The sequence below is a fragment of the Alexandromys fortis genome, unplaced genomic scaffold (genome assembly GCF_014885135.2).
Source record: "Alexandromys fortis isolate MF-2015 unplaced genomic scaffold, M_Fortis_MF-2015_v1.1 scaffold_484, whole genome shotgun sequence".
Taxonomy (NCBI): domain Eukaryota; kingdom Metazoa; phylum Chordata; class Mammalia; order Rodentia; family Cricetidae; genus Alexandromys; species Alexandromys fortis.
The window spans coordinates 40,221-65,075 of record NW_026068353.1 but is presented as its reverse complement, the minus strand read 5'-3'; the positions used below and the strand labels follow the sequence as shown (position 1 = coordinate 65,075).

General features: G+C 46.4%; 2 protein-coding genes across 10 annotated transcripts in view; both read left to right on the top strand.

Annotated features, from left to right (window-relative positions):
- LOC126495346 (paired immunoglobulin-like type 2 receptor alpha) overlaps positions 1 to 24,855 on the top strand; it is an 80,113-nt gene that overhangs the window by 21,027 nt on the left and 34,231 nt on the right. Inside the window, exons 1-4 of one of the 7 annotated variants that reach the window (XM_050132952.1) lie at positions 19,892 to 20,074; positions 20,594 to 20,701; positions 21,012 to 21,422; positions 24,257 to 24,457. The exons of 2 other annotated variants lie outside the window; for them this stretch is intronic. In XM_050132952.1, the coding sequence (XP_049988909.1) occupies positions 20,038 to 20,074; positions 20,594 to 20,701; positions 21,012 to 21,422; positions 24,257 to 24,457 (757 nt within the window). In that variant the 5' untranslated portion in view covers positions 19,892 to 20,037. Of the gene's footprint in view, positions 1 to 19,891; positions 20,075 to 20,512; positions 20,702 to 20,738; positions 21,423 to 24,256; positions 24,458 to 24,855 lie in introns of those variants that run through there. 4 more of the 7 variants (XM_050132943.1, XM_050132948.1, XM_050132944.1 and 1 more) reach the window with 4 other exon arrangements.
- Positions 5,931 to 15,733, top strand: LOC126495347 (paired immunoglobulin-like type 2 receptor beta-2). Of its 3 annotated transcripts, XM_050132954.1 has the most exons (5): positions 5,931 to 6,117; positions 6,429 to 6,815; positions 12,568 to 12,754; positions 15,009 to 15,066; positions 15,405 to 15,548. In XM_050132954.1, exons 1-4 carry the CDS (start codon positions 6,030 to 6,032, stop codon positions 15,019 to 15,021), a joined length of 675 nt encoding a protein of 224 aa, XP_049988911.1. In that variant the 5' UTR covers positions 5,931 to 6,029; the 3' UTR covers positions 15,022 to 15,066; positions 15,405 to 15,548. The 3 variants fall into 3 exon arrangements, with proteins under 3 accessions (XP_049988911.1, XP_049988912.1, XP_049988910.1); XM_050132955.1 differs by lacking the exon at positions 15,009 to 15,066 and having other exon boundaries at positions 6,624 to 6,815; positions 15,405 to 15,733; XM_050132953.1 differs by lacking the exon at positions 15,009 to 15,066 and having other exon boundaries at positions 15,405 to 15,733.

The following is a 24,855-nucleotide window of genomic DNA, read 5'->3' as shown; positions in this document are numbered from 1 at the left end:
GGGCACACAGGGCTTGCACTGTGTGTTATTTGAGGGAAGTTTCTGGAATAGAATGATTCTGACAGATACAGGAAGGCTGAGCCTGTTCTCTGCCACCAGTGTCGTGGGAAAACACAGCTGGGTATAAAATCAGAGTCTGAATGCTAAGGACACTATCAGGAACTGGATACTGAAGAGTCACGGAGGCTACGCTGGGGGGAGGGCGGGCATGCTTACTGAGGATGAGAACTGGATATACACGAGGTGCAGAACCACAGTGTAAGGTGACTTCAGTGATTTGTATGTCCTTGTACAGGTGTGTGTGGGTGCAACTAAGTATGTGCTCATGTATGTAGAGGTCAGGGGTCAACCTCAGGCAATACTACTCAGGGCACCATCTACTTTGTGGGTTTTTTTTAGGTTTTTGTTTCATTGTTTGTTTCTTTTGACTTTGGATTTTTTATTTGTTTGGTTGTTGTTTTGTTTGTTCAATTTGTGTGTGTGTGTGTGTGAGAGAGAGAGAGATAGAGAGAGAGAAGGAGGGAGACAGAGACAGAGATAAGAGAGACAAAGAGAAAGAGAGAGATTCATTCCATGAATTCTGTGATTCTTTAGAACCCTGACCCGTACACAGCTGTGAGTGAAATAGGAATGGCGTTGCAGAAGACTGATTACAGCATCCTGGACAGAAATCACGTCCTACAGCAGTGCCCTTATGGGGATTCATCTGCCTAGGAATTCAAACTAGAACAGAGCCCATGACTTGGTTTTAGGACCCAGCAGGTGGCAGCAGTGAGGTTGAGCACATGAAGCAGCTGGCACCCTGTGGATCCCATCAGAGTCAATGAGTGAAAATCCCTGTGCTTCAACAGTTGACTGTGTCAGGTCTAGTGAAGTCAGTACCTTCTTGGGTGACTTAGCAATCGGGTGACCTTTCCCACAGACCCCAGACAGTAGGGCAAGGGCAGATGAAGTCTGGATATGAGTATCATGACCGTGAGGGCCCCTCTCAGACCCCACTGAGGCTAAAGACAAGATCCATCTGGTGGAGTGCTTACCTGCCTGGCATGCACAGAACCCTAGGTTCTATCTCCAGCAGGAAAAAAACGGGCACAATATGGGCACACCTGTCACCCTGCACATGGGAGAGCAGAGAGGAGGATCTGTAGGAGTTATATAACAAGTTCAAGGCCCAGCCTGGGCTAAAGAAAACCCCATTCAATAAAGGGAGCAGCTTTCAGACAGGTACAGTAGGGCCTGTCCACTCTCATTACTAATCATCTGGAGTCAACTCATCCCAAAGATGCTGTGCCTCTTCGTCTTCAAGGGCAGGATGAATGGATAAAAAAGTGTTTCCTGTGGACCAATGGAATCGAATTGATGATCCAGACATTAATTCACATAACTATAAACACCTGATATTTGACAGAGACGCCAAAATCGAACAATAGGAAAAAGACTGCATCTTCAACAAATGATGCTGGCAGAACTGTATGTTGACATATAAAAGAATGCAAATAGATACATATCTATTGCCATGAACAAAACTCAAGTCCAAGTAGATCAAAGACCTCACATAAATCCATTACACCAAATCTAATAGAAGAGAAAGTGGGAAGTAGCCTTGAATGCATGGGCACAGGAGGCCACTTTCTAAATATAACTCTAGTACCACAGACACTGAGAGCAACATTCAATAAGTAAAACCTCTTGAAACTGAAAAGCTTCTGTAAGGCAAAGAGCATGGTCAATAAAACAAAACAGCAGTCTACAAGAACAGGAAAAGATCTTCACCAAACCCACATCTGACAGAGAGCTGAACTCCAAAATATATAAGGAACTCAAGAAACTAGACATCAAAATACCAAATAATCCAATTTTAAAATGGGGGTACAAACATCTTACACCTGTAAGAAATGCCAAGATCAAAAACACTGATGACAACTTATGCTGGAGAGGTTGTGGGGTAAAGGGAGAACTCCTGAATTGCTGGTGGGAGTGCAAACTGGTACAGCCCCTTTAGATGTCAATGTGGTGATTTCTCAGAAAATTAGGAAACAACCTACCTCAAGACCCAATAATACCACTTTTGGGCATATGCCCAACGGATGCTCAATCATATCACAAGGACATGTGCTCAACTATGTTCATAACAGCATTGTTTGTCATAGCCAGAACCTGCAAACAACCTACATGCCCCTCAATCAAAGAATGGATAAGGAAAATGTGGTACATTTACACAATGGAGTACTACACAGCAGAAAAAATAATGACATCTTGAAATTTGCAGGCAAATGAATGAATCTAGAAAACATCATACTGAGTGAGGTAATCTGTTACAGGGAGCGGGGCCCACTGTTCTGGCCGCCCAGTAGTTTACACCCGAAATAATCACACAGAAACTGTATTAATTAAAACACTGCTTGGCCATTAGCTATAGCCTTTTATTGGATAACTCTCACATCTCGATTTAACCCATTTCTATTAATCTGTGTTCACCATGAGGTCTTGGCTTACTGGGAAAGATTTAGCATATCTGACCTGGTGTCTCCATGACAGCTTTCTGACTCTGCTTTCTTCCTCCCAGAATTCAGTTCTGTTTCCCTGCCTACCTAAGTTCCGGCCTATCACCAGGCCCAAAGCAGTTTCTTTATTAACCAATGAAAGCAACACAAATACAGAAGGACCTCCCACACCAGTAACCCAGACCCAGAAAGACAAATGCCATATGTACTAACTCATAAGTGGCTTTTAGACATAAAGCAAAGGAAAACCAGCCTACAATTCACAATCCCAGAGAACATAGATAACAAAAAGGACCCTAAAGAGACATACATGAATCTAATCTACATGGAAAGTAGAAAAAGACAAGATCTCATAAGTAAATGGGAGCATGGGGAACATAGGAGAGGGTAGAAGGGGTGGGAAGAGGAAGGGAGGGAAGTGGAGAAAAGGATATAGCTTAATAAAAACAATTAAAAACTAAAAAACAAAAATGGGGTACAGATCTAAAGAGGTAATTCACAGCGGAAGAATCTCAAATGCTGAAACACACTGAAGGAATTGTTTAACATTCTTAGTCATTAGGGAAATGCAAATCAGAATGACTCTGAGATACCATCTTACACCTGACAGAATGACAAAGACCAAAAAAAAAAAAAAAAAAAAAAAAAAAAAAAAAAAAAAAAAAAAAACCTAATGAAAGCTTGCTTATGTTGGAGAGGATGTGGAGTAAAGGGAACACTGCTCCACTGCTGGTGGGAGTGCAAACATGTATAGTCTCTTTGAAAAACACCAGGGTGTTTTCTCAGAAAATTGGGAATCAATCTACCTCAAGACCCAGCTATACTGCTCTTGGGCATATACCCAAAGGTTGCTCAATCATATCACAAGGACACTTGCTCAGCTATGTTCATAGCAGCATTATTGATAATAGCCACAACCTGGAAACAACTTAGATGCCTCTCAGCTGAAGAATGGATAGATAAGATATGGTTCTTCTACACAATGGAACATTACAATGCTGTAAAAAACAATGACAACATCAAATTGAGAGGTAAATGAATAAAACTAGGGAAAAAAATCATCCTGAGTGAGGTAAACAAAACTCAGAGAGACAACATGGTATGTGCTCACTCATAAGTAGTTATTAGTTGAAAAAGCAAAAGGTAATCAGGCTACAATCCACAACCCCAGGGGAACTAAGTAACAATAAGGACCCTAAGAGAGACACAAGGAACGCCCTATGAAGGGGAAGTAGATGAGATCTCCTGGGTAAACTGGGAGCAGAGGGGAAAGAAGGAAGGTATGGGATATGAGGGCATGAAGGAACGTGATGGGCACTTTGGGGAAAGAGATGGGGGAAACAATGAAAAAATATCCTGAAAGAGGAAGCCATTATGGGGTTAGGGAGAAACCTGGTGCTAGGGAAATTCCCAAGAATCCACAAGGATGACCACAGCTAAGATTCTTAGCAACAGTGGAGAGGGTGCCTGAACTGGCCTTCTCCTGTAATTAGATGATTAGATGACTACTCTAATTGTCATGTAGAACCTGCATCCAGTAACTGCTGGAAGGAGATACAGAGATCCATAGACAAACACTGGGCATGGTTCTGGGAGTCCAATCAAGGAGAGGGAGGAGGGATCACATGAGCAAGGGGGATCAAGATCATGATGGGGAAAACCACAGAGACAGATGAACAAAGCTCACGAGACTTCAGGGACTCTGGACCAACTGCTGGGGAGCCTGCAGGGGACAGAACTAGACCTTCTGCATGTGGCTGACAGTTGTGTGGCTTGGTGTGTTCATGGGATCCCTGGCAGTGGGAGCAGGATCTGGCATTTTGGAGCCCATTCTCGGTGGTGGATGCCTTGTTCAGTCTTGATGAAGAAGAAAGGAGCTTGTTCCTATCTAAACTTGATGGGCCAGGCTTAGCTGACTCTCCATGGGAAGTCTTGCCCTTTCTGGGAGTAGCTGGGGATGGAGTGGGAGTTAGGAAAGGAGGGAGTGGGAACTGTGGTTGGTGTGTAAAATGATTAAAAATCTAAAATAAAAAAGTGAGTCCATGTGCAGCTGGCAGTGAGGCCATGAGAGTTTGTGCCTGGCTCACGTCAAGGGATCAGAGGACCATGGGGACTGTGAGGAAGGCAGAGAAAGCAGACATGACAGAGGGCAGCTGCACAGTCACCTGAGGGAGCATGGAGAAGGCAGTCAATGCCAGGAAATCTAAGGGAATGGAAGTCACCTCTGCCCATGTCACTCCAGGAGAATGATGCCACTTCCTCTGGTAAAACCACATCTTCCTGCCCTTTGCGGAAATGATGACACCTTGTCATGGGGAAGGGTGAGATGACCCTCCACAGAACCATTCCTGTGGCCACCACAGCTTCTGCCTCCACCTCTCATGAATTCATTCTTATCACGGACTAGTTGTATCCACTCTCCGAGATGTCCCAGGTGATATGTCATGAGTGACAGACTTATTACTACTCTGAGCCTTCCTTGTCCACTTTGTTCAAAGGAGGTTCTAGAACAGCCACAGCTAGAGGAAGTCACTCAAATGCTCTGTGCAAACAGCCTCCCAGAACCTAGGAGCAGATCTGTGGCCTTTGAGGGGAGCTCAGAGACTGCACCGAGCAGTCAGCCGGAAGTCAGTGTGGAGAGTGAGACTACAAGAACTCGATGGGACTGAAGTCCAGTCACCTGCTGTGTGCCAGTCATGTGACATGTGCCAGGGCTTCTCTGATCCTTGGTTTCCTCTTCTGAGTGTGTGTTAAGGTTGGTAAAAAGGCAGGAAGGCTCCTTCAGAAACAGGAGTAGCTCTGGAGTGGAGGGGGAAGATCACGCAGGCAGCCCAGGGAAGTTACAGATTCGCAGCAGCGATTAGCTCAGGGGAGACTGTTCACTGGGCATTGGTTTTCCTGGGGTGCTATGAAGAGCACCCAAAAGACACGAAGAGGGCCAAGAGCAGATGAGGGTGGAGCCATCATGCTAGGGCTGGGGACTGAATGTGTTTCCTCATCACCTCCTGCCTCATGGTGTCTGAAATGATCAGAAGATGACCACTTCTTTATCTGAGATTATGAGAGAGAGATAGAGAGGCAGACACACAGACAACCAACATGATGGGGGACGTAATGAGAAACAGACTGAGGGGAGGGCAGGAGTGGAGGAAACAGGACATGAGGAAGCAGTGATTACAGGCTGCATAGGGAATGGAAAAGAATGGAGAAGAAAGAGGTCAAGGTGGAAGAGAGAAGAGCCAGCATGCAGAGGTCAAGGCTGTATCTTCCAGCCCAAAATGGGGACTGGGCTCAAGGGCACAGTCATCTTCTCAGTGACCACAAGGGCAGATCTTCTGCAACAAAGAAAAGAAGAAGCCAGAATAATAAAGGAAGTTGCTGATCTCAAGGAGGTGGAGATAGGAAGGTCCTGCCCACACTCAGTCCTCCACATACGGACCAGGGGATGGGGATCATTTTTGTCTTGATTGTTTCCTGACTCCGGACCACCCCAGGGACCCTCCAGAGAACTTGTTCTCCCACCTGATGACTCTGCTGGTCTCACTTCCTGGAGAGAACCAGGCCATGACTTGGGTCCTGTTTCTGTTGCTGCCAACATTGTGCCTGCAAGCTGGTGAGTGGGGGGACCTTGCAAGCAGGGACTCTACCTTAACCAGAGGAGGGGCCAGTGAAGCTGGGAAGAGTGAGCTGTCACGTGGATAGGTGTCTAGAGGATCCACCCTATCCTCTGTGCCCCCAAAGAGAGCTCATCCTAAGAGTGGGCCCAACCCAGCCTTTCTCTGTCTTTCCTGTCCTATATGGGACAGTGAGACAAGGGACAGTCTTGCCCTATGTCACATAGCTGTCTGTGGATGACAGCTCAGGAAGCTCTGGGTTGTCCTCTCCAAGTCCTGTAGAGACATAAAATTTCCCCAACCTTCCCAGGGAACTCAGCAGGATCCAACAGAGTAAATACCTTTGGTGTTAACCAACCAGCACGCCTCTCTGGTGTCCAGGGCGCCTCCATCGAGATCCCCTTCTCCTTCTACTTCCCCTGGAAGTTGGCGAAGGATCCACAGATGACGATTCTTTGGAGATGGAAGTATTTCCATGGGGAATTGATCTACAACTCCTCCTCAGGTTTCATCCATGAGCATTTCAAGGACCGACTCATCCTGAACTGGACGCAGCCTCAAACATCCGGAGTCCTCAGAATCCTGGACTTGAAGGAGAAGGACCAGACAGTGTACTTTTGCCGAGTTCATCTGAAAACGACAAAAGGCATGGAGATGGTGCAGTCTATTTATGGGACCCAAATCACCATCACTCGTGGTGAGCCACCTTTGCTCAGTCTTTGATGCCTCTGGCTTCCTTGTCTCCTGATGTCACCTCAGACTCCAGAATTCTGACATTGGTTTCATATTCCTTTTCCTTGGCTTTGCCCAGAACTCTGTGAACAGGATCTTTCCATTGTGGTTGTGACAAGTCTTTGCTGTGTCCTCTGACCTTGTCTGTCATCCTCTGCTCAGATGGAACCCCAACTCACTCTATATCTCAGCATGAGGCCTTTCCTCTAGTTCATCCCCTTTCTGTCCAAACTAACACTGCAGTCCTGGTCACTTTCCCTTTCCCTGAGATCTCGAGGTGGGTTGATATCTCCAGGATGTAGCTGACTCACTTGGTCCTGTGTCAGGGCTCCAGTTGGTCCCCATATGGAGCATCTCCACACAGCTCAAAGCTAAGGCCAGATCAGCAGTAGGTGTCCTACAATCCAACTGTTAACTGCCATCTGTCACCACAGTCCCCTGTGTCTCATCCTAGCTCCCAGGACACCTATCCCTATCCACTCTCTGGTTCAGGAAATCAAGAGATAAGGTACCTCAAGGATGATTCTAATGCTTTTAGCTGCAGGGGTTGCCTGTCTTCAGATTGAACCCCTGTAGCTTAGGGAAGGACCCTTTTATTGTTCTCCAACTTACATCTTTTAGCAAGTTGATTTTCACAGCCCAACACCTCCCATCTAAGCTGACCAAATCCTCAGATGAAGAATACCTGAGGTGTTCTGAGCACTGCTTCAACCAAGTTTGCATAGGCTTTGCACCTTCAGAAAATTCTCAGGCAAAAATCATATAAAGGGCACAGGAGACAAAGTGTAGCAGTCATAAAAGGCAGATTAAGGCTAGATTACAATACTCTGGAATCAAACCAGGTGTAGCTCTGTAGGATTTCTCCCAACAACTCCATTATATAAATCTCCATTTCCCAACTCCCCTCTCTCCTTCCTTACTCTCCAGCCCTCAGCCTCTCATACACAGGCCCAAGGGTCTTGGGAACTAAAGTCTCCATTTTTATGATGTGGCTGCTCTGTCTTCTGCCTCTCCGCTGAAGCAGAAGTAACTGAAGACCCATGCACTGGGAACACTGTGTGGAAAATTATGTTTCTATTACCCCTGCACCCTTTAAATGGCCCTGCAGGAGCTGGGGACTCTGTGTGCTTCCTTGTTGATCACAACTTTGCTCTGCTGCTCTTTTTTTTAATATGTTGGTCTTTTGGTTTTTATAAGACAGGATCTCACCATTTAGTGCTGGTTGTTATGGAACTCACAGAAATCTGCCTATCTCTGTCTCCCGAGTGCTGAGATAAAGGCCTGTGCCACACATCCAGCAGTGGCTGTTGACTGGATTAAAGCCAACCTGTGAGAGGACGCCCACAGCACAGTTCTTGTGCAGTCTCTACGGCCGCCATGTTGGCCTGATGTAATGTCTAACCACAGCTGCCAGGGCTCAGGGATGGAAGAGAAAGGAGATGCTTCTTGGGCCTAGATTTTCAGCCTTCTTAATGAAAAGACCCTTTAATACAACTCACCTTGTTGTGGTGACCCCCCCCCACCATAAAATTATTTTCATTGCTACTTCATACCTATAATTTTGCTACTGTTATGAATCATACTGTATATATCTGATTGCTTGTTATATCATATTCTACCACTGGTGGGGGGGTAGCCAACCCCAGTCTGGGAACTGGTGGTCTAGTGTTTCCAAACAGATAAAAGTGGAAACTGACCTTAGTGAGGATTGCAGAGCGGATGAATGTATGCTGCCCTGTACTGAGGTGGACAGCTAGGATCAAAATTATATATTTTCTGTTATACCTTTTGTGCATATTGTATGTGTGATCATGAGGGTCTGTTAATTTAGGTGTGTGTGTGTGTCTGTGTGTGTGTCTGTGTGTGTGAAAGTGTTGACAATTCCTTTTTGTTGATTTTTATTGAGCTCTACATTTTTTGATTTTAGTTTGAAGTCAATTTTGTTAGATATTGGTATAGGCACACCCGCTTGTTTCTTAGGTCCTTTTGATTGAAAAACCTTTTCCCAACCCTTCACTCTGAGGTAATGTCTGTCTTTGTGGATAAGGTGTGTTTCTTGTAAACAGAAGAATGTTGGATCCTATTTTTGTATCCATTCTCTTAACCTGTGCCTTTTTATAGGTGAATTGAGCCCATTGATACTAAGTGATATTAATGACCAGTGTTTGTAAACTCCGGTTTTTTTTTTTTTTTTGGTGGTAGTGGTAGTATTTCTGATTTTGTTAATTTGGATGTTCTCTCTCTGCATTTTGGTTAGTTTGGATAAAGGTTTGTTTATTTTGTTGATTTTCTCAAAGAACCAGCTCTTTGTCTCATTGATTATTTGTATTGTTTTCTATTTTGTTGATTTCAGGTCTCCATATGATTATTTAATGCCCTCTAGTTTTTTTTTAGGTGAGTTTGCTTCTTTTTGTTCTAAAGTTTTCAAATGTTCTGTTAATTCACTACTGTGAGATCTTTTCAGCTTCTTTTTGTAGGCATGACGTGCTATAAACTTGCCTCTTAACACTGCTATCATTGTGTCCCATAAATTTGGGTATGTTGTGTGGTCATTTTCATTGAACTTTAGGAAGTCTTTAGTTTCTCCCTTTAATTCTTCCTTGACCCATTGATGATTCTGGTGAGCATTGTTTAATTTCCATGTGTTTGTGGGTTTTCTGGAATTAGTATTGCTGATGACTTCTAGTTTGATACCATGATGATCTGATAAGGTACATTGGGTTATTCCAAAATTTTTTGTGTTTGTTGAGGTTTGTTTTGTTACTGAGTATGTGGTCAGTTTTTGAGAAGGTTCCATGAGGAGCTGAGAAGAAGGTATATTCTTTTCTGTTTGGATGGAATATTCTATAGATGTCTGTTAAGTCCATTTGAGTCATAACATCTGTTAGTTCTCTTATTTCTCTGTTCATTTTTTTTCTGACTGACCTGTCCAGTGGTGAGAGGGGAATGTTGAAGTCTTCCACTTTTAGTTTGTGGGGTTTAATATATGATTTAAGCTTTATAAGTGTTTCTTTCACATATTAGGGTGCCCTTATATTTTGGGCATAGATGTTCAGTATTTAAATTTTCTCGTGATGGATTTTTCCTGAAACTAATATGAAATGACCTTTGTCTCTTTTGACTGATTTTATCTTGCAGTCTATTTTGTTAGATATTAGGGTAGCTACACGTGTTTGTTTCTTAGTTCCATTTGATTGGTATATTTTTCCCAACCCTTTACTCTGAGACAATGTCTGTCTTTGAGGTTGAGATGTATTTCTTGTATGCAGAAGAAGGATGGATTCTGTTTTCATATCCAATCTGTTAGTCTGTGCCTTCTTATAGGTGAGCTGAGTCCATTTATATTAAGGGATATAAATGACCAGTAATTTCTATCTCCTGTTAATTTAGTTTTCAATCGTTGGTGATGTTAATTTGTGCATTTTTCCTTCTTTGGGATTTGCTGTGATGAGATCATCAATTGTCTGTGTTTTTGTTGGTGTAGCCATCTTCCTTGGTTTGGAGTTTCCTTCTAGTATTTTGTGTAGGGCTGGATTTGTGGCTAGGTATTGGTGAAATCTAGATTTGTCATGGATTATCTTGTTTTGTCATTCTATTTTTTGCTGGGTATAGCAGTCTGGGCTGGCATCCATGGTCTCCTAATGCCTGTGTAACACTTGACCATGACCTTCTGGCTTTCATCGTCTCCACTGAGAAGTCAGGTGTAATTCTGATAGTTCTACCTCTATATGTTACTTGGCCTTTTTCCTTTGCAGTTCTTAAGATTCTTTCTTTACTCTGTATGTTTAGTGTTTTGATTATTATGTGGCCAGAGGACTTTATTTTTAGATCCAGTCTATTTGGTGTTATCTAAGCTTCTTGTATCTTCACAGGCTTATCTTTCTTTAGGTAGGGAAAGTTTTCTTCTATGATTCTGTTAAATAAATTTTCTGTGCCTTTGAGTTGAATTTCTTCTCCTTCTATACCTATTATTCTAGGATTTGGCCTTTTAGTGGTGTCCCATATTTCCTAGATATTTTGGGTTCAGCTTTTGTTAGATTTAATGTTTTCTTTAACTGATGAGTCTATTTTCTCTGTTGTATCTTCAGCGCTTGAGATTCTCTCTTCCATCTCTTGTATTCTGCTGTTCATGCTTGCGTTTGTGATCTTTTTCTCATGATTTCTGTTTCTATAATTCCTTTGGCTTGTGTTTTCTTTATTGTTTCTATTTCAGTTTTCACGTCCTGAATGGTTTCTTTTATATGTTTAATTTCTTTTTCTTGGGTTTCTTTAAGTGATTTGCTGATATCCTCCAATTTTTTCTTTGTCTTTTCCTCAATTTCTTTAAGGGAATATCTCATTTTATCTTTAAGAATTTCAAATATTCTCTTGAAGTTATTTTTTAGGTCATCTACTTCCGGATCATCCATTTTTGGTTGTTCAAATATTGTTGTTGAGGGGTCTTTAGGTTTTACTGGTGTTGTGTTGCTCTTGTGGTGTAGTATGTAATCTTACCTTTTCTATTCTTCTTTTCCTCTAATAGGTGTGGTTGGGGATGTCTAAGATTCTGTTGAATAATCTTCTGAGTGCCAGTGAATCCAAACCTCAGATGGTTATTCCTTGTTGTAAGTCAGTTTCACAGTTCTAGTTACCCCATTGGTTACTCTGTGTTCCTGGAGATAGCTCAGTGTTCCTGTGCTTTGCTGTGCTTCCTTGGAGTTTGCTGTCTCAGGCCTACTTTGGCCTAGGTTGCCAGCTTTGCACTGTTTCAGTAAATCCTGGCCTGGATCTCCTCATGCAGAGGTCCCTAGCTTGGACTTCAACCTGTTCTGGTGAAGATGGCTGACTCTGGATCTGGTCGCTGGCTCAAACCTGATCCACCAGTGTCCCGGGACTGGGTTGGCTCCAGGAACTGGATTTACTTCTGGCTTCTTCTCCAGGTGGAGCTATTTGCTCTCTGTCCTAGGTAGCTGGTTTGTCCCACTCCAGTTCTGATGGAGATTGCTAGCTCTGAATAGGATTGGTGGCTCAATACTGGTCTGCCAGTGTCTCAGGACTGGGTTGGCTTCTGGGACTGCATTTACCCCTGGCTTCTGTTCCCCAAGCACTGACAATTCTTCATATGCATTCAGAGGCTAGAGGAAACACTCAGGAGCCATTCCCTTATTTTCTGAGACAGGGTCACTCACTAGCTTCAAGTTTGCCAAATAGACTAAGCTGACTAACCAGCGAGCCCCAGGGACATGCCTGTCTCCACCTCCTTTTACTGGGACACAACTCACTCAACACTGTTTGGTGTGGAACTAAATATACATAGAGAGGCTGGCTTTAACTCACATAGATCTGCCTGCCTTTGCCTCTAGGGCTAAGATTAAAGGTCATGCCCAGCTCACCAGGCTCTTCAAATGGATTCTAGGGATCAAACTCGGGGTCTAAATTTCCTGAGAGCAATCATGATACAGACTGAGACATCTGCTTGTTCCATGCATTTATGACCAAAACAACTGTATTTCTATGACTTAATTATCTGTGACTAAATGTAAATCTGAGGACACACAGCCAGGACAGGTGGAGGGTGTGCACTGAGCTTGCTCTCCTGGAGTCTCAGCCTTCAGCATGTGTTCCCCTCTGTGAACTTCTAACAGCTGCTCCCCATCCCAACTCCCACAGAGGAGACAGATGTGACACTCACCCCCATCCTTCCTCATCCCTGCTCATTCCTCATCTCTCCCCAACAGTCAGCACCACCATGCAGAGCCCCTTCAACGTCACCTCTGCAGACACCACAGCTGGCCTGGAGGACACAGAGGGCCAGAGGAATCCTTCACTTGTGAACATAGGAGCCACGAGTGGGGTGGTGGTGGCCACGGCTGTGCTCATAACCCCCGTCTGTGTGATGCTGATCTTCCTCTGGTGGAAGAAAAGGTGAGTGGACCAGGACAGGCTCTCACCTGAGCTTACCTCTGAGTTTTGTCAGTTGTGGGACATGGAGATTGGTAAGTGTATTAGGGTTCTCTAGGCTCACAGAATTTATGGAATGAATATACGTATAAATATATAGTGAAATATATTTTTGAATATAATGAATATATGGGAATTTATTGGAATGACTTATGGCTGCCATACAACAATGACTAATTGTGAATGGAAAGACCAAGGAGCCAGTAGCTTCTCAGTCCCACGAGGCTGATGTCTCAGCTGCTCTGCTGGAATTTTGACTATGGAAATAAATGTGATGACGGAGGTGAGTGCTGGCAGATGAAGGACACCCTTCCAGCTTCCCTTGTCCTTGCACCAGCTTAAAACAGAAGGTGTGGCCCAGGTGAAAAGTGCCTTCCAGCCTCGTGGTCTGGATCAAAGGCATGCTGTCTTCCTCCCTCAAGATCCAGATCACAAGTGTGACCCTTCATTACTGGATTATAGCTCATTCCCGATTCAGTCCAGTTGACAAGAACAGCCATCACAGGAAACGTGTGGGACAGGGTCCAGAGAACACGAGGACAGAAAGGAATTGAACTCAACCAGGACTGAATCTGCTCCTAATTCCTTAGAGTCCCAGCTGGAAATTAGAGGATCAAGTGCAGATGAACACAGCCTGCTCCTAAGGAATTCAAGGGGCCCGCAGGAGCCCCAGGGGCTAACTGCTCATTTGGAAAGAGCTGTGGCTGCTAATCAAGGTCTGAGGTAGAGCAGCCTTCAGGGACAGCATCTCACAGGAGATGCGACCGTGAAGAGAGAGATATGTTTGCGTTGGGAATATGGTATCTATACAAAAGGAGGACATGGTGTGCAATAACCCACAGGTGAAAAGAACATGTCTGGGAGAACCTACACTAAGAGAGGTGAACAATTTGTACTCTAAAAACTAAACACTGCTGAGAAAAATGGCAGAGAAGCCAGGAGACAGATCAGTTGGTGAAGTGTTCACCCATAAACACAAAAAAATGGGTACCATCCTTAGGGTTCACAGATAAAGTTGACTACGTCAGCAGATACTGGACAGAAAGGTGCAGTAGGATCCATGAGGCTAACTATGGTGTCAGGCTTGCCCAACCAGCGAACCTCCATCAAGGGCAGACCTGTCCCCAAAACTATAGTGGGCAGCTCCTGCAGGATGATACCCAAGGTTGTCCTCTACCACCCACATGTGTGTGCACGTATGCAAATGTGCACATACATATATGTACTGCACAGAAATAAAATTATGAAAAGTAGAAAAATACTGAAATATGTAAGGACATTTGAATTATGGAAAATTTTATACAATAACTCTTTACAACGCAAAAAAAGTCAATGTAGTCTCTATTCAAATCCAAATGGCTTTTCTGGAAAGATAAATGATTTCTCTTGTAAAATCAAAAGGATTCTAAGAAACAAACATGGGAATACGGTAGGGAACACCTTAATCCCAGCATTGAGAAGTACATGGGAGTACATGGGGGCAGAATTAAGAGTTCAAGCTGTTAAGAAGTTACATAGAAAGTTGAAGGTCAACCTGGCTTCCACAAGATCTTGAACACACGTTAAACAAAAGTAAAGTGTAGACTGGATTCAGATCAGACTTAAATCCATGGAAAGAAGACTACAGGACAGGAGCAGAGATGAGCGGATAGTGGAGTGTAATGGAAAGCCCAGAAATACAGACTTGAACAAGCAGGCCCTAATTTTCAAAAGGGCTCATCCCCGGGGATAAGAAGAGAAGCTGAGAGGTGGAGAGCAGCAGTCTGGGAGGCAGCAGAAGTCTGACTGGAATTCAAATCCTAAGACTGAATCTTCAGGGTGTAGCAGCCTGCACTCAGAGGGAAAGCCAGGGAGCCAGTTTCCAGGGAGACAAAAGGGAGGCGTGGTGAGTGCCAAGCGGGGAGAGCAGGTAAGGGACATGAGTTCAAGAAGGGGAAGGAAACAAAAGGAGAAGGACATGGACAAGGGGCAGTGGACAGGAGAGCTGTCCTCTGATTGGCTGTGCTGTGCAGGACAGTTGAGGACTGTCTTCAGGTCCTGGTGACTCTCAGACCTGTCCCTGATTGGCCTCAGGTCCTGGGGACTCTCATTCCTTTCTCTGATTGGCTGCTACAGAGCTGTTTGCTGTCCTCAGCCCTTAATGTTGAACAAAGAACAGCTGAGAGGCAGACATCGGATCAGCATGGCTGCCACACTGACACTGGTTCTTCTCCTACAGGCCAGCAGACTAAAGCTGAAACCCCAATCAGTTGAGCAGCTGTCATCCCAAGGAGCAGGTGAGGGGCTGCTTGAGGAAGTTTGTTAAGAGAGACAGACAGAAGCGTGGAGCTGTCCGTCCAGCTAGTCTAGAGTTCCAGGCCAATGAGAGACCATGTCATAAAAAAATAATGTGGATTCTTCAAGGGGATAAATTATGGTCATGGCATTTTCTAAGTTTACTTTAAATGAAGGGTTTGAAAATTACATATTAATGGACAAAAGAAAAGTGGGGAGCAGAGAGATAGCTCCGTGGGAGAAGGTGTCTGCAGCCAAGACCAATGACCTGCGTTCATTTGAGGGATATAAATGGGGCAAGTAGAAAACTGACTACAGAAAACTGTCCTCTCCTCATTAGGCACAGCACTGTTAGTCCCCAACTAATGGAAATCCAGGGGCCAGCATCGCTCACCAGGGTGGTGAATTTCATTCGAATTAAGGCTTGGTGGCCACACATCCTGCGTCTTCAACCCCTTCCTTCACCAAAGCCTGGAAATCAGAGAGCAGGGCGGTACCCTGTGCTGTGAAACATCCGTCCATGGACAGGTACAAGAAGAGAACCCTACTTCTGCAATGTGCACTTGAATTCCTTTCCTCGGAACCCTGTCAGTTTGTCTTCTCTGGTCCTGAGATCCCAACTCTGCTGTTACCTATCTGTCTGTGGAGTTAATAACATTTTTAATAAATATCTTCCTCCCAGCAATGCCTATCCTGTCTCTCTTAACACCTATGTGAGACCTTAGAGAACAGCAGATTGTGTCCATGAGCAGCGACACTGAGAGAGGCAGGGACCATGGTCCACACTGAGAACCACTGCATGAGAACCCTGTTTCTCACTCCTGTTCTCCCTGGACACTGACATCTCAGCCACAGGCCCTGGCCTCTCCATGCTCCTCCTCAGGTGACAGACCATGGCTTACTTGGGTCCCATATTCAGTATCCTTTCCTCACAGGCCCAACTACAAACACTCTCTTTCCTTATTTCCTGCCATGTGGATGTTCTGACCTCTGGAAACTCCCCTAGGTCAAGACTTCCTTCCCAAGTCCAGCCCATCTTAACATTTGATAGTCAGTGGGTCATCTTCTACCAAAGAGCATGCTGGGACATAAGGACAGCATCCACACTGACCAATAAGAATGAAACCCAGGCTGCTTTTACAGCCAGAAGAGGTACATGGGCATTTGGCAGTGTGGCTGTAGTTGGCCCCCATATGCCCATAGGGAGTGGCACTATTAGGAGTCATAGTTTTGTTGGAGTAGGTATGGCCTTGTTGGAGGAAGTGAGTCACTGTGGAGGTGGGTTATATGTCTCCAATGCTCAGGCTACACTTACCGTAGATACTGTTCACTTCATGATACCTGTGGATTCAGAAGGATAACTCTCTGCTCCTTTTCCAGCACCATGTCTGCCTGCCTGCTACTATTTCCCACCATGAAGATAATGGACTAAACCTCTGAAACTGGAAGCCACCCCAAATTAATTATTTCCTTCATAGGAGCTGCCATGCTCATGGTGTCTGTTGACAGCAATAGAAACCCTAAGACAGGCATGCATGATTCAGATCCACCAATCACAGTCCTGCAGAGATGCAGATCTTTTTCCATCAATGAAATGTCTCGAATGTGTATCAATCAGGGGCCTTTGCTGAGTCACTGGAAAACTGTCCCATCCCCATAGGACTAGCTGAAGATGGATGGGTGTTGGAGAAGTCACCAAGGCTTCTCATGACTAGTCTCCTGGGGCAGCTGTGAGATGTCTGCTGTGGTGTAACTGGATCCAAGCCTCTGAGGTTCAACTCAGCAGCAGGTGTGGTCACAGTGATTTTGGCAGCTGGGGTGGTGTCTCCTCTGAGCATCCCTGAGGTGTTCACACAGGCAGGCTGCCATGGTGACCGTCTGCCCAGTCATCTACAGTACAGTTAATTCACTATCACCTCCCTCCAGGCAGCTGGGCACAGAGAAGGGACCGCATGCATGTTCCTACAATGATCACGTGAATTGCCATGTCAGTTTCCATTGTTCAAAAAGGAGGAACAATAAAGGGGTCCACAGCAAAGGCTTACACAGAACCAGTACTCTCAACATCATTTATATAAAATTCCCTCAGGGTGCAGGGAGCATGACTGTAGGGATGGCAGCAGACATGGGGTCTAGCCGGGCTACGACTCTTTAGGATTTGTGTTCCCCAGCCAGAGCCATTCAGTAACAACAAATACTAGAGGAATCCGGGCATGGTGGCATAAGCCTGTAATCTCAATGACTGAGAGTAGAGATAGCAAGATAATGAATTGGAAGCTATTTTTAGTACCTATAGATTCTAAATCCAATCTAGGTTACATAGACTCTGTTTTGAAACCAACAAACCAAAGCTAACCAAACCCAAACAGTAAAGAGAGGTCATGGAGGCAGTCCAACCATTAGTTCAGTTTGCATGAAGACAGAGAACTTGAAGACAAGAGAATCTAAAGAAACAGTTTTTCTTTAGATTCACTAAAATAAATTTTTGACTATTAATAGTTGGCTTAAGCAATATAGAAAATTGAAGAGGAAATTGAGAGTTTCTCAGTTTATGTGACCTCAAACCCAATGACATGTGTTTCCTTCCTCTGCCTTGGTTATCTGCAGAACCTGGAAGACTTCATCCAGAGGAGTAGGTGGCTGATGTGGTCACCGAGCTGCTCACTAGACTTGTAGGACATGGTATAGAGTCTCTTCTTGGGGCTCCCCTCTACAGGGGTGCAGGGAGGTGCTCACACTGAGGTTGGGAAACACTGACAATGTTGATGTCATCAAGGGGAGAAAAGAGGATTCAGATGGGGGCGGGGCAAATGTGCTACTGTGATGTCCTAGGTCAGCCTGAGTGTCCTGTCTACACCACAGGTCGTCATCCTCCACCCTCTCTCTAGCATCCCCTCAACTCTCTCGGGACCCAATCTAGGCAGCTACTCTGGGTTCCTTCTGGGTGCTCTTAGATGCCACTGGGGATAAAAACTCAAGGAATGGGAAAGTGGATGGTGTGACAGATGGGAAGACAGATGGACAATTTTCATCTATGAGTTGTCTGCTGGGTCAGGGCCCATCTGCACTTCACTGTGTTATTTGAGGGAAGTTTCTGGAATTGGATGGTTCCAGCAGAAGTAAGAAGGGTTGAGTCTATTCTCTGCCATCACTGTCATGGGAAAACACAGCTGGGTATAAAATTGGGGTCTGAATGCTAGGGACATGATCAGGGACTGGAGTCTGAGAGTCACAGAGGCTGGCCTCGAGAGACCGTGTTTACTCAGGATCAGGACTGGGTAGACATGTGGGGCACATCAGCTATGGGTGTCTCCCTGCATGACATGTCTGTGTCTGTATTCAACTGCACATGTGTGCACGTGTGAGCTCCCCTATGTGGAGGCCAGCGGACAAACTCAGGCGTTACTACTCAGAACACATTCCACCTTAAATTTCTTTCTTTTTTGTTTGTTTTGGTTTTTACGAGACGAAATCTATATAGCCATTGCTGGCCTGTAACTTGATAAATAGACCAGGACAGCCTCAAACTCACTGAGATCCACTCATGTTTGCCTCTGACTTTGGCTCTGCCTCCCCGAAGATGGAATTAAAGGCATGCACCATCATGCCTAGCCCAATTTATGTTTTAGCTTTTAAAATTACACTTTTTTATTCTGTGGGAGCAGGGCACACTTGTGCTACAGCCTGAGCAGCAGCCAGGTTCTAACACTGCAGTCTGACACTCCTCCCCATGGTCACATGTATGTAAAAGCCCCATGTGTGCACTGGACAGCCCCAGCCTGATCTTCCACAGAAAGTGCCCCTTCCCTGTGAAAGACTCGTGGCTTCAGAGCCCAGTCACTGCTATTGGGGGAAATGCAGTTGTCGCTGTAGGAGACTGATTACAGCCTGCTGGACAGAAATCGTCCCACAAGAGGGTCCCTATGGGATACAACTGAGTCCAGTGCCTAAAATTAGAGCAGAGTTCTTGATTTGGGATTGAGGGGCCAGCAGGTGGCAGCAGTGAGGCTGAGCACAGGGACAGCTGGGATCCTGAGGGACCAACCAGAGCCTGTTGTGTAAAAATGCTGGAGACCAGCAGATGGAGAATGGCAAGCTCAAGAGGCCCAGTCCTTCCTTTAGAGACTTAGCAAGGGGTGAGGAAGGCAGAGAAAGCAGACATGACAGAGGCGGCTGCATAGCCACCTGCAGGGGAGCATGGAGAAGGCAGTCAGTGCCAGGAAATCTCATTCAGAGAGTGTAATGCCATTTCTTCTGGTACAATCACATCTTCCTGACCTTCAGGGAGCTGGTGGCACCTTGTCATGGGGAAGGGTGGGATGACCTCCACAGAACCAGCCCTTTGGCCACCACAGCCACTGCCCCCACATCTCACGACTCGACTCTATTCACGGACCTCAGCTGTGTCCACTCTCAGAGATGTCTGACACATTGCTGCTCTGATCCCTTTTTGCCCACTCCATTCAAAGAAGGTTCTAGAACAGCCACAGCTAGAAGGAATCACTGAAGTGTTCTGTGGGAACAGCCTCCCTGAAGCCCAGCAGCAGATCCGTGGCCTTGAGGGGAGTTCAGAGACTGCACTAAGCAGGCAGCTGGAAGTCAGTGTGGAGAGTGAGACTAGGAGAACTCAGCTGGACTGAAGTCAAGTCACCTGCCGTGTGGCAGTCATGTGACATGTGCCAGGGCTTCTCTGACCCTTGGTTTCCTCTTCTGAGTGTGTGTTAAGGGTGGTGGGAGGCGAAAACTCTTCTTCAGAAACTGGAGTAGCTCTGGAGTGGCTGTCGAGGTGAATAAGACTAGTCTGTAACTTACCAGGAAGCACAGGGAAGTTACAGACTAGGCAACAGCGAGCACTCAGGGCAAGATTGTGCACTTGGCATTGGTTTTCGTGGGGTTCTGTGAGGAGTTCCTGACAGGCAGCAAGAGTGCAAAGAGCAGACAATGGTGGGGCACCAAGCTAGGGCTGGGACTGAATGTGTTTCCTCATCACCTCCTTCCTCATACTTTCTGGTAAGCAGAAAATGGCCAATCTCTTAACTGTGATTATTGGGGAGAGAGGGAGGGAGGGAGGGAGGGAGGGAGGGAGAGAGAGAGAGAGAGAGAGAGAGAGAGAGAGAGAGAGAGAGAGAGAGAGAGCGCGAGGGGAGAGAGAGAGAGAAACAGACTGAGGGGAGGGCGGGAGTGGAGGAAATGGGAGCTGAGGAAGCAGTGATTGCAGGCTGCATAGGGAATGGGAAAAAACTGCATGACACAGTAGGTCAGGGTGGAAGAGAGGAGGGCCTGGCATGCAGAGGTCAAGGCTGTTTCTTTCAGCAAAAAATGGGGGCTGGGCTCATGGGTGCAGTCATCTTCTCAGTGACCACAAGGGCAGTTCTTCTGTAACGTGGGAAAGAAGAAGCCAGAATGATAAAGGAAGTTCCTGGCCACAAAGAGGTGGAGATGGGGAGGTCCTGGCCCAACTCAGTCCTCCACATGAGAAGACACAGGGAAAGTGGGTCACTTTACCCTGATTCTCTCCTGACTCCTTAGCACCCAGGGTTCCTCCACGGGGCCTCCTCTCCTTCCTGATGGCTCTGCTGGTCTCACTTCCTGGAGGGATCCTGCTTCTACTGCTGCCAGCAGCCTGCCTGCAAGCTGGTGAGTGGTGGGAACCTCACTAGTGGGGACCTAACCACAGGAGGAGTGAGTGCTGCTGGGAAGAGTGGGCTGCCGTGTGGACAGATGACTGCTAGAGGAACCAGCCTGTCCTCTGAGCCACAAGAGAGAGCTCATGTTCAGAGTGGGTCCAGCTCAACTCTTCCTGTCTATCCTGCCCCCTACTGGACAGTGGGACATGGGAAAAGTCCTTCCCTCAGTCCTACTCCTGCCTGTGGTGAAGACTCAGGAAGCTCTGGGTTGTCCTTTCCATCCCCTGCAGTGGTTTCAGATTCTTCCCCAACCTTCCCAGGTAACTCAGCAGGATCCAACAGAGTAAATACCTTTGGTGTCATCCAACCAGAACGCCTCTCTGGTGTCGAGGGCGGCTCCATCGAGATTCCCTTCTCCTTTTACTTCCCCTGGAAGTTGGCAAAGAATCCACAGATGAGGATTCTCTGGAGATGGAAGCAGTTCCATGGGGAAATTATCTACAACTCCTCCTCGGGTTTCATCCATGAGCATTTCAAGGACCGGCTCATCCTGAACTGGACACAGCCTCAGACATCCGGAGTCCTCAGAATCCTGGGCTTGAAGGAGAAGGACCAGACGGTGTACTTCTGCCGAGTTTTTATGAATGTGGAAAACGAAGACAAAAAAACGGAGATTTTTCAGTCGATCGGAGGGACCCACCTCACCATCACTCAAGAAGAGCACATCCCAGGTCAGGCTTTGGAGGCCCTGGCTTCCTTTTACCATAGATATCATTAGGCATCTAATATATCTGATCCTTCCCACAGATTCCTCTTGTGTGTTCTGTCCCTTCCCCAGAGCTCTGCCAATATCCTCCTTCCTCTTCCCCACAACCATCCACAAGCCTTAGCTGCTCTCTCTGAGTTGCTCCCTCACTGTGCCCTCAGATCCCACCCCACTCCCAGGCCTCAGCTCTTCCCAGATGCCCAGTCTCCTGTTCTTTTCTCCAAACTACACTACTGCCTTGATCACCCCTGCCCATGTTGCCAGAAATCCATGTGTGTTTGGCCTCTCCAGGATGGAGCAACCTCCACTTGGTGCTGTGTTTGGGTCTCTGTGAGTTCCTGATTTACACAATATCTAGTGCCGTCCACAGAGAGTGCCTTCGTGTCCCCATGTATACCTCTCCTCCTCCGGATCCCCTTACTTCACCTGTCTCTAAGACACAGCCCTCACCTCTCCTGCCCCGGTTTCTTTATCCCCTCCCTCAGTTCCCTCTTCTCCCTCACGTTCTCACCATGATCAGGTCTTCTGGTCGCTTCACCTCCTCTGTGGCAGCTGTGACTTCAGCTTCCACCCAGAGTGCACTCAGGCCCAGCCTAGTCACAGTGTGGGCATTGCCCCTGCCACCTGTCACCACTGCTGGGCACTCTCATGGTCATTATACAGAGAGAGACATGGAGACCATCAGAATTCAACCCCTGCCCCAGGTCATGCTGGTGACCAACAGACCCCCACAAGGACCCTTTACCTCCAAGCGTCTGTCAACTATGGATACATGGCCTCTGCTGGAGCTCACTCTATTGTTTGCTTCCTTCTATCTTGATTTCATGGGCCATGTATATATGATGTAAGCATACATGTATGTGTGTACACACATATGTGTGTATGTCTGTCTGTGTGTGTGTGTGTGTGTATGTGTGTGTGTATGCCCCTTTTGTGTTTGGGAAGGCCAGATGGTGGCACTGGGAATCCTCCGACTTTATTCCCTTGAGTCAGGGTCTCTCACTGAACCTGGAGCTCACTGTTCTGGGCTAGGCTGAAGGGCTACGGAGCTGCATTGATCCTCCTGTCCCCATCTCCTATGGTGTTGAGGTTACAGGTGACCACATGGCCTGTCGTACAAGGAAAGTGTGTGATATCTCAGGAAGGAACACCTAAGGTAGAAACCTGGAAGCAGGAACTGAAACAGAAGCCATGGAGGAGGGCTGCTTACTGGGTCTGCTCAGCCTGCTTTAATTATAGCTTCCAGGACCACCAGCCCAGACATGGCACCACCCACAGTGAGCTGGACCCTCCCACATCAATCAAATCAAGAAAATGTCCTGCAGATGTGCCTATGGGCAATCTGATGGAGGCATTTTCTCAGCTGAGGTCTCTTTCCCAGATAACTACAGCTTTGTCAAATTGACACAATAACTAACCAGAGCACAGGGCAAGTGCTTTCTGGACTGAGCCATCTCCTCAGTTGCTGACCTGCCTTTTCTCCTCTCTGGACTACACTTCCTTAGTGACTCTAACCTTATCCATGACAGTGGCTGATGAGACTCCTTCCCTCTCAGTCATTACTCAGCCCGACATTTCCAACAACTTCTGTTTTTGTTTTGTTCTTTTGAAACACTCTGGGAAAGAACGTGGTATATAAGTATAGATATAGACATGTTTGCCTACACTCCCTGTTAAGATTAGGGCAACAAACGAAATTCTTTATATAAAAAATTTCTGGAACTGAATACTAATGATGGCTGCTCCACAAAATGGATGTGCTGTGTTGATGGAAGTCGCCATTTGTAAAAGGGGCAGCGGGCTGTTTCCCGCCCAGCTCCCACAGGCTAGCTTTATACCCAAAATAACAACACACAAATTGTTATCAGTTGTTGTGATCCTGGTGTTGTGGGTCTTTCTCTGGGTTGCAGTTAATTATTTCTCCTGCTGCCCTTGAGAGTCCTGAACTAAAGTCATCAGTGAACCGAGGTGAAGGTGAGCATAGGAGTTAAGAATCTTTTATGTGGGGTAAAAACAGGGCAGCAGCTTGGGCAGGTGATGCTCTATGCCTGGACCCTAAGCCCTGACCAAATGCCTGCTGATAAAGATAATTGCAGGAAGGCAGATCTCTGCGCTTACCTAGGAGAGAAAACAAGGCCTGGCACTGGGAAACTGTTCTGAACTAGGGAATTAACTCCCAAACATGTAACAGGAGGGAAGCCAGCTACAGTGAAAAATCTACAGCAAAGGACAGACACTTTATTCACAAAGCAATAATGGCAAAAGCCTTGCCTTTGGGTTTAGCCTTTAGCGGACCCCTTGGTTCTGATAAGTCTCTCCTGAGAAGAAGACTGGGCAATTACTCTATGATGTCACAGCTTCCAGCGCTCAGCTTGACCAGATTGGAGGACAAACAAGGAGGTCCAGTGACAACCCCCCAACTCCACATTTGGGATTTGACCCATCCTGACCTGAGGTTTAGGCCTAAATAGAAGACAAGACATAAGCACAGCTAAGCAGTCCCAGTTCCGGTGTGGCCCCGCCCACAGTGAGCCATCATCCTCTGTCTCCAGTCTCTCCGGCAAGGTGATCTGAGGAGTTGTCAGAACTGTGTGAACTCTCTTTCTGGGAGATCAGTTCTTTACTGGCTGGCTCCAAGCTTTGCCTTTTCCTTCTCCCAACTTGAGACTCCTTGGGTGTCTCCAGTTCCTTGGAGTCCATTGCTTCAGTATCTGACAGCAAAGAGTGCGGCAGAGGCATCTCTAGAATCTTCACTCCTACTGGGGAAATTCCATGCTGACTTACTTTATCTCTTCCCAGCCCCCAGGACCACCGCTCCAAGCCCCACCACTGCAACTTCTGCACGCACCAAAAATACCCTCACGTCCACAGAAGGTCAGATGAGCAGAGAAAAAAAGACCCTGGATCTGGGAACCAGAGTTGGGGTGGCAGTGGCTGCTGCTGTGCTCCTGGCTGGGGTTTTGGGATTGATGGTGTTCCTCAGGTGGAAGAGGAGGAAAGGTAAGTGTCCAGACTGCATCCCCATCACACTTCCCGCGTGTTTCCACAGGACAGTCTGCCCCAGAGTCATCGAAGGGGATTGTTGACAGCTCAGATCCTAGGGCTCAGGTGATGGCTCAGTCAGTAAAGTCCTTGCCTCACAAGCTTGAGGATCCGTCACCACAATCCTTGTAGTCCCAGTGCTGAGCAGAGGGACAAGATCATCCCCGAGGCTGACAACTAGTCACACTAGCCTAATTGTTGGGCTTTGGGTCCCAGTGAGAGGCCCTGTCTTTAAAAACAGCAAGGTGGACAGCTTTTGAGGAGCTAAGGGTAGATTCCTGTCTCCCCAGGGCAGACCCTGATGGCCTCCTCTTGAGTCCAGAGTCAGGCTCTGAGGCTTCTGCTTAGAGTAGCTG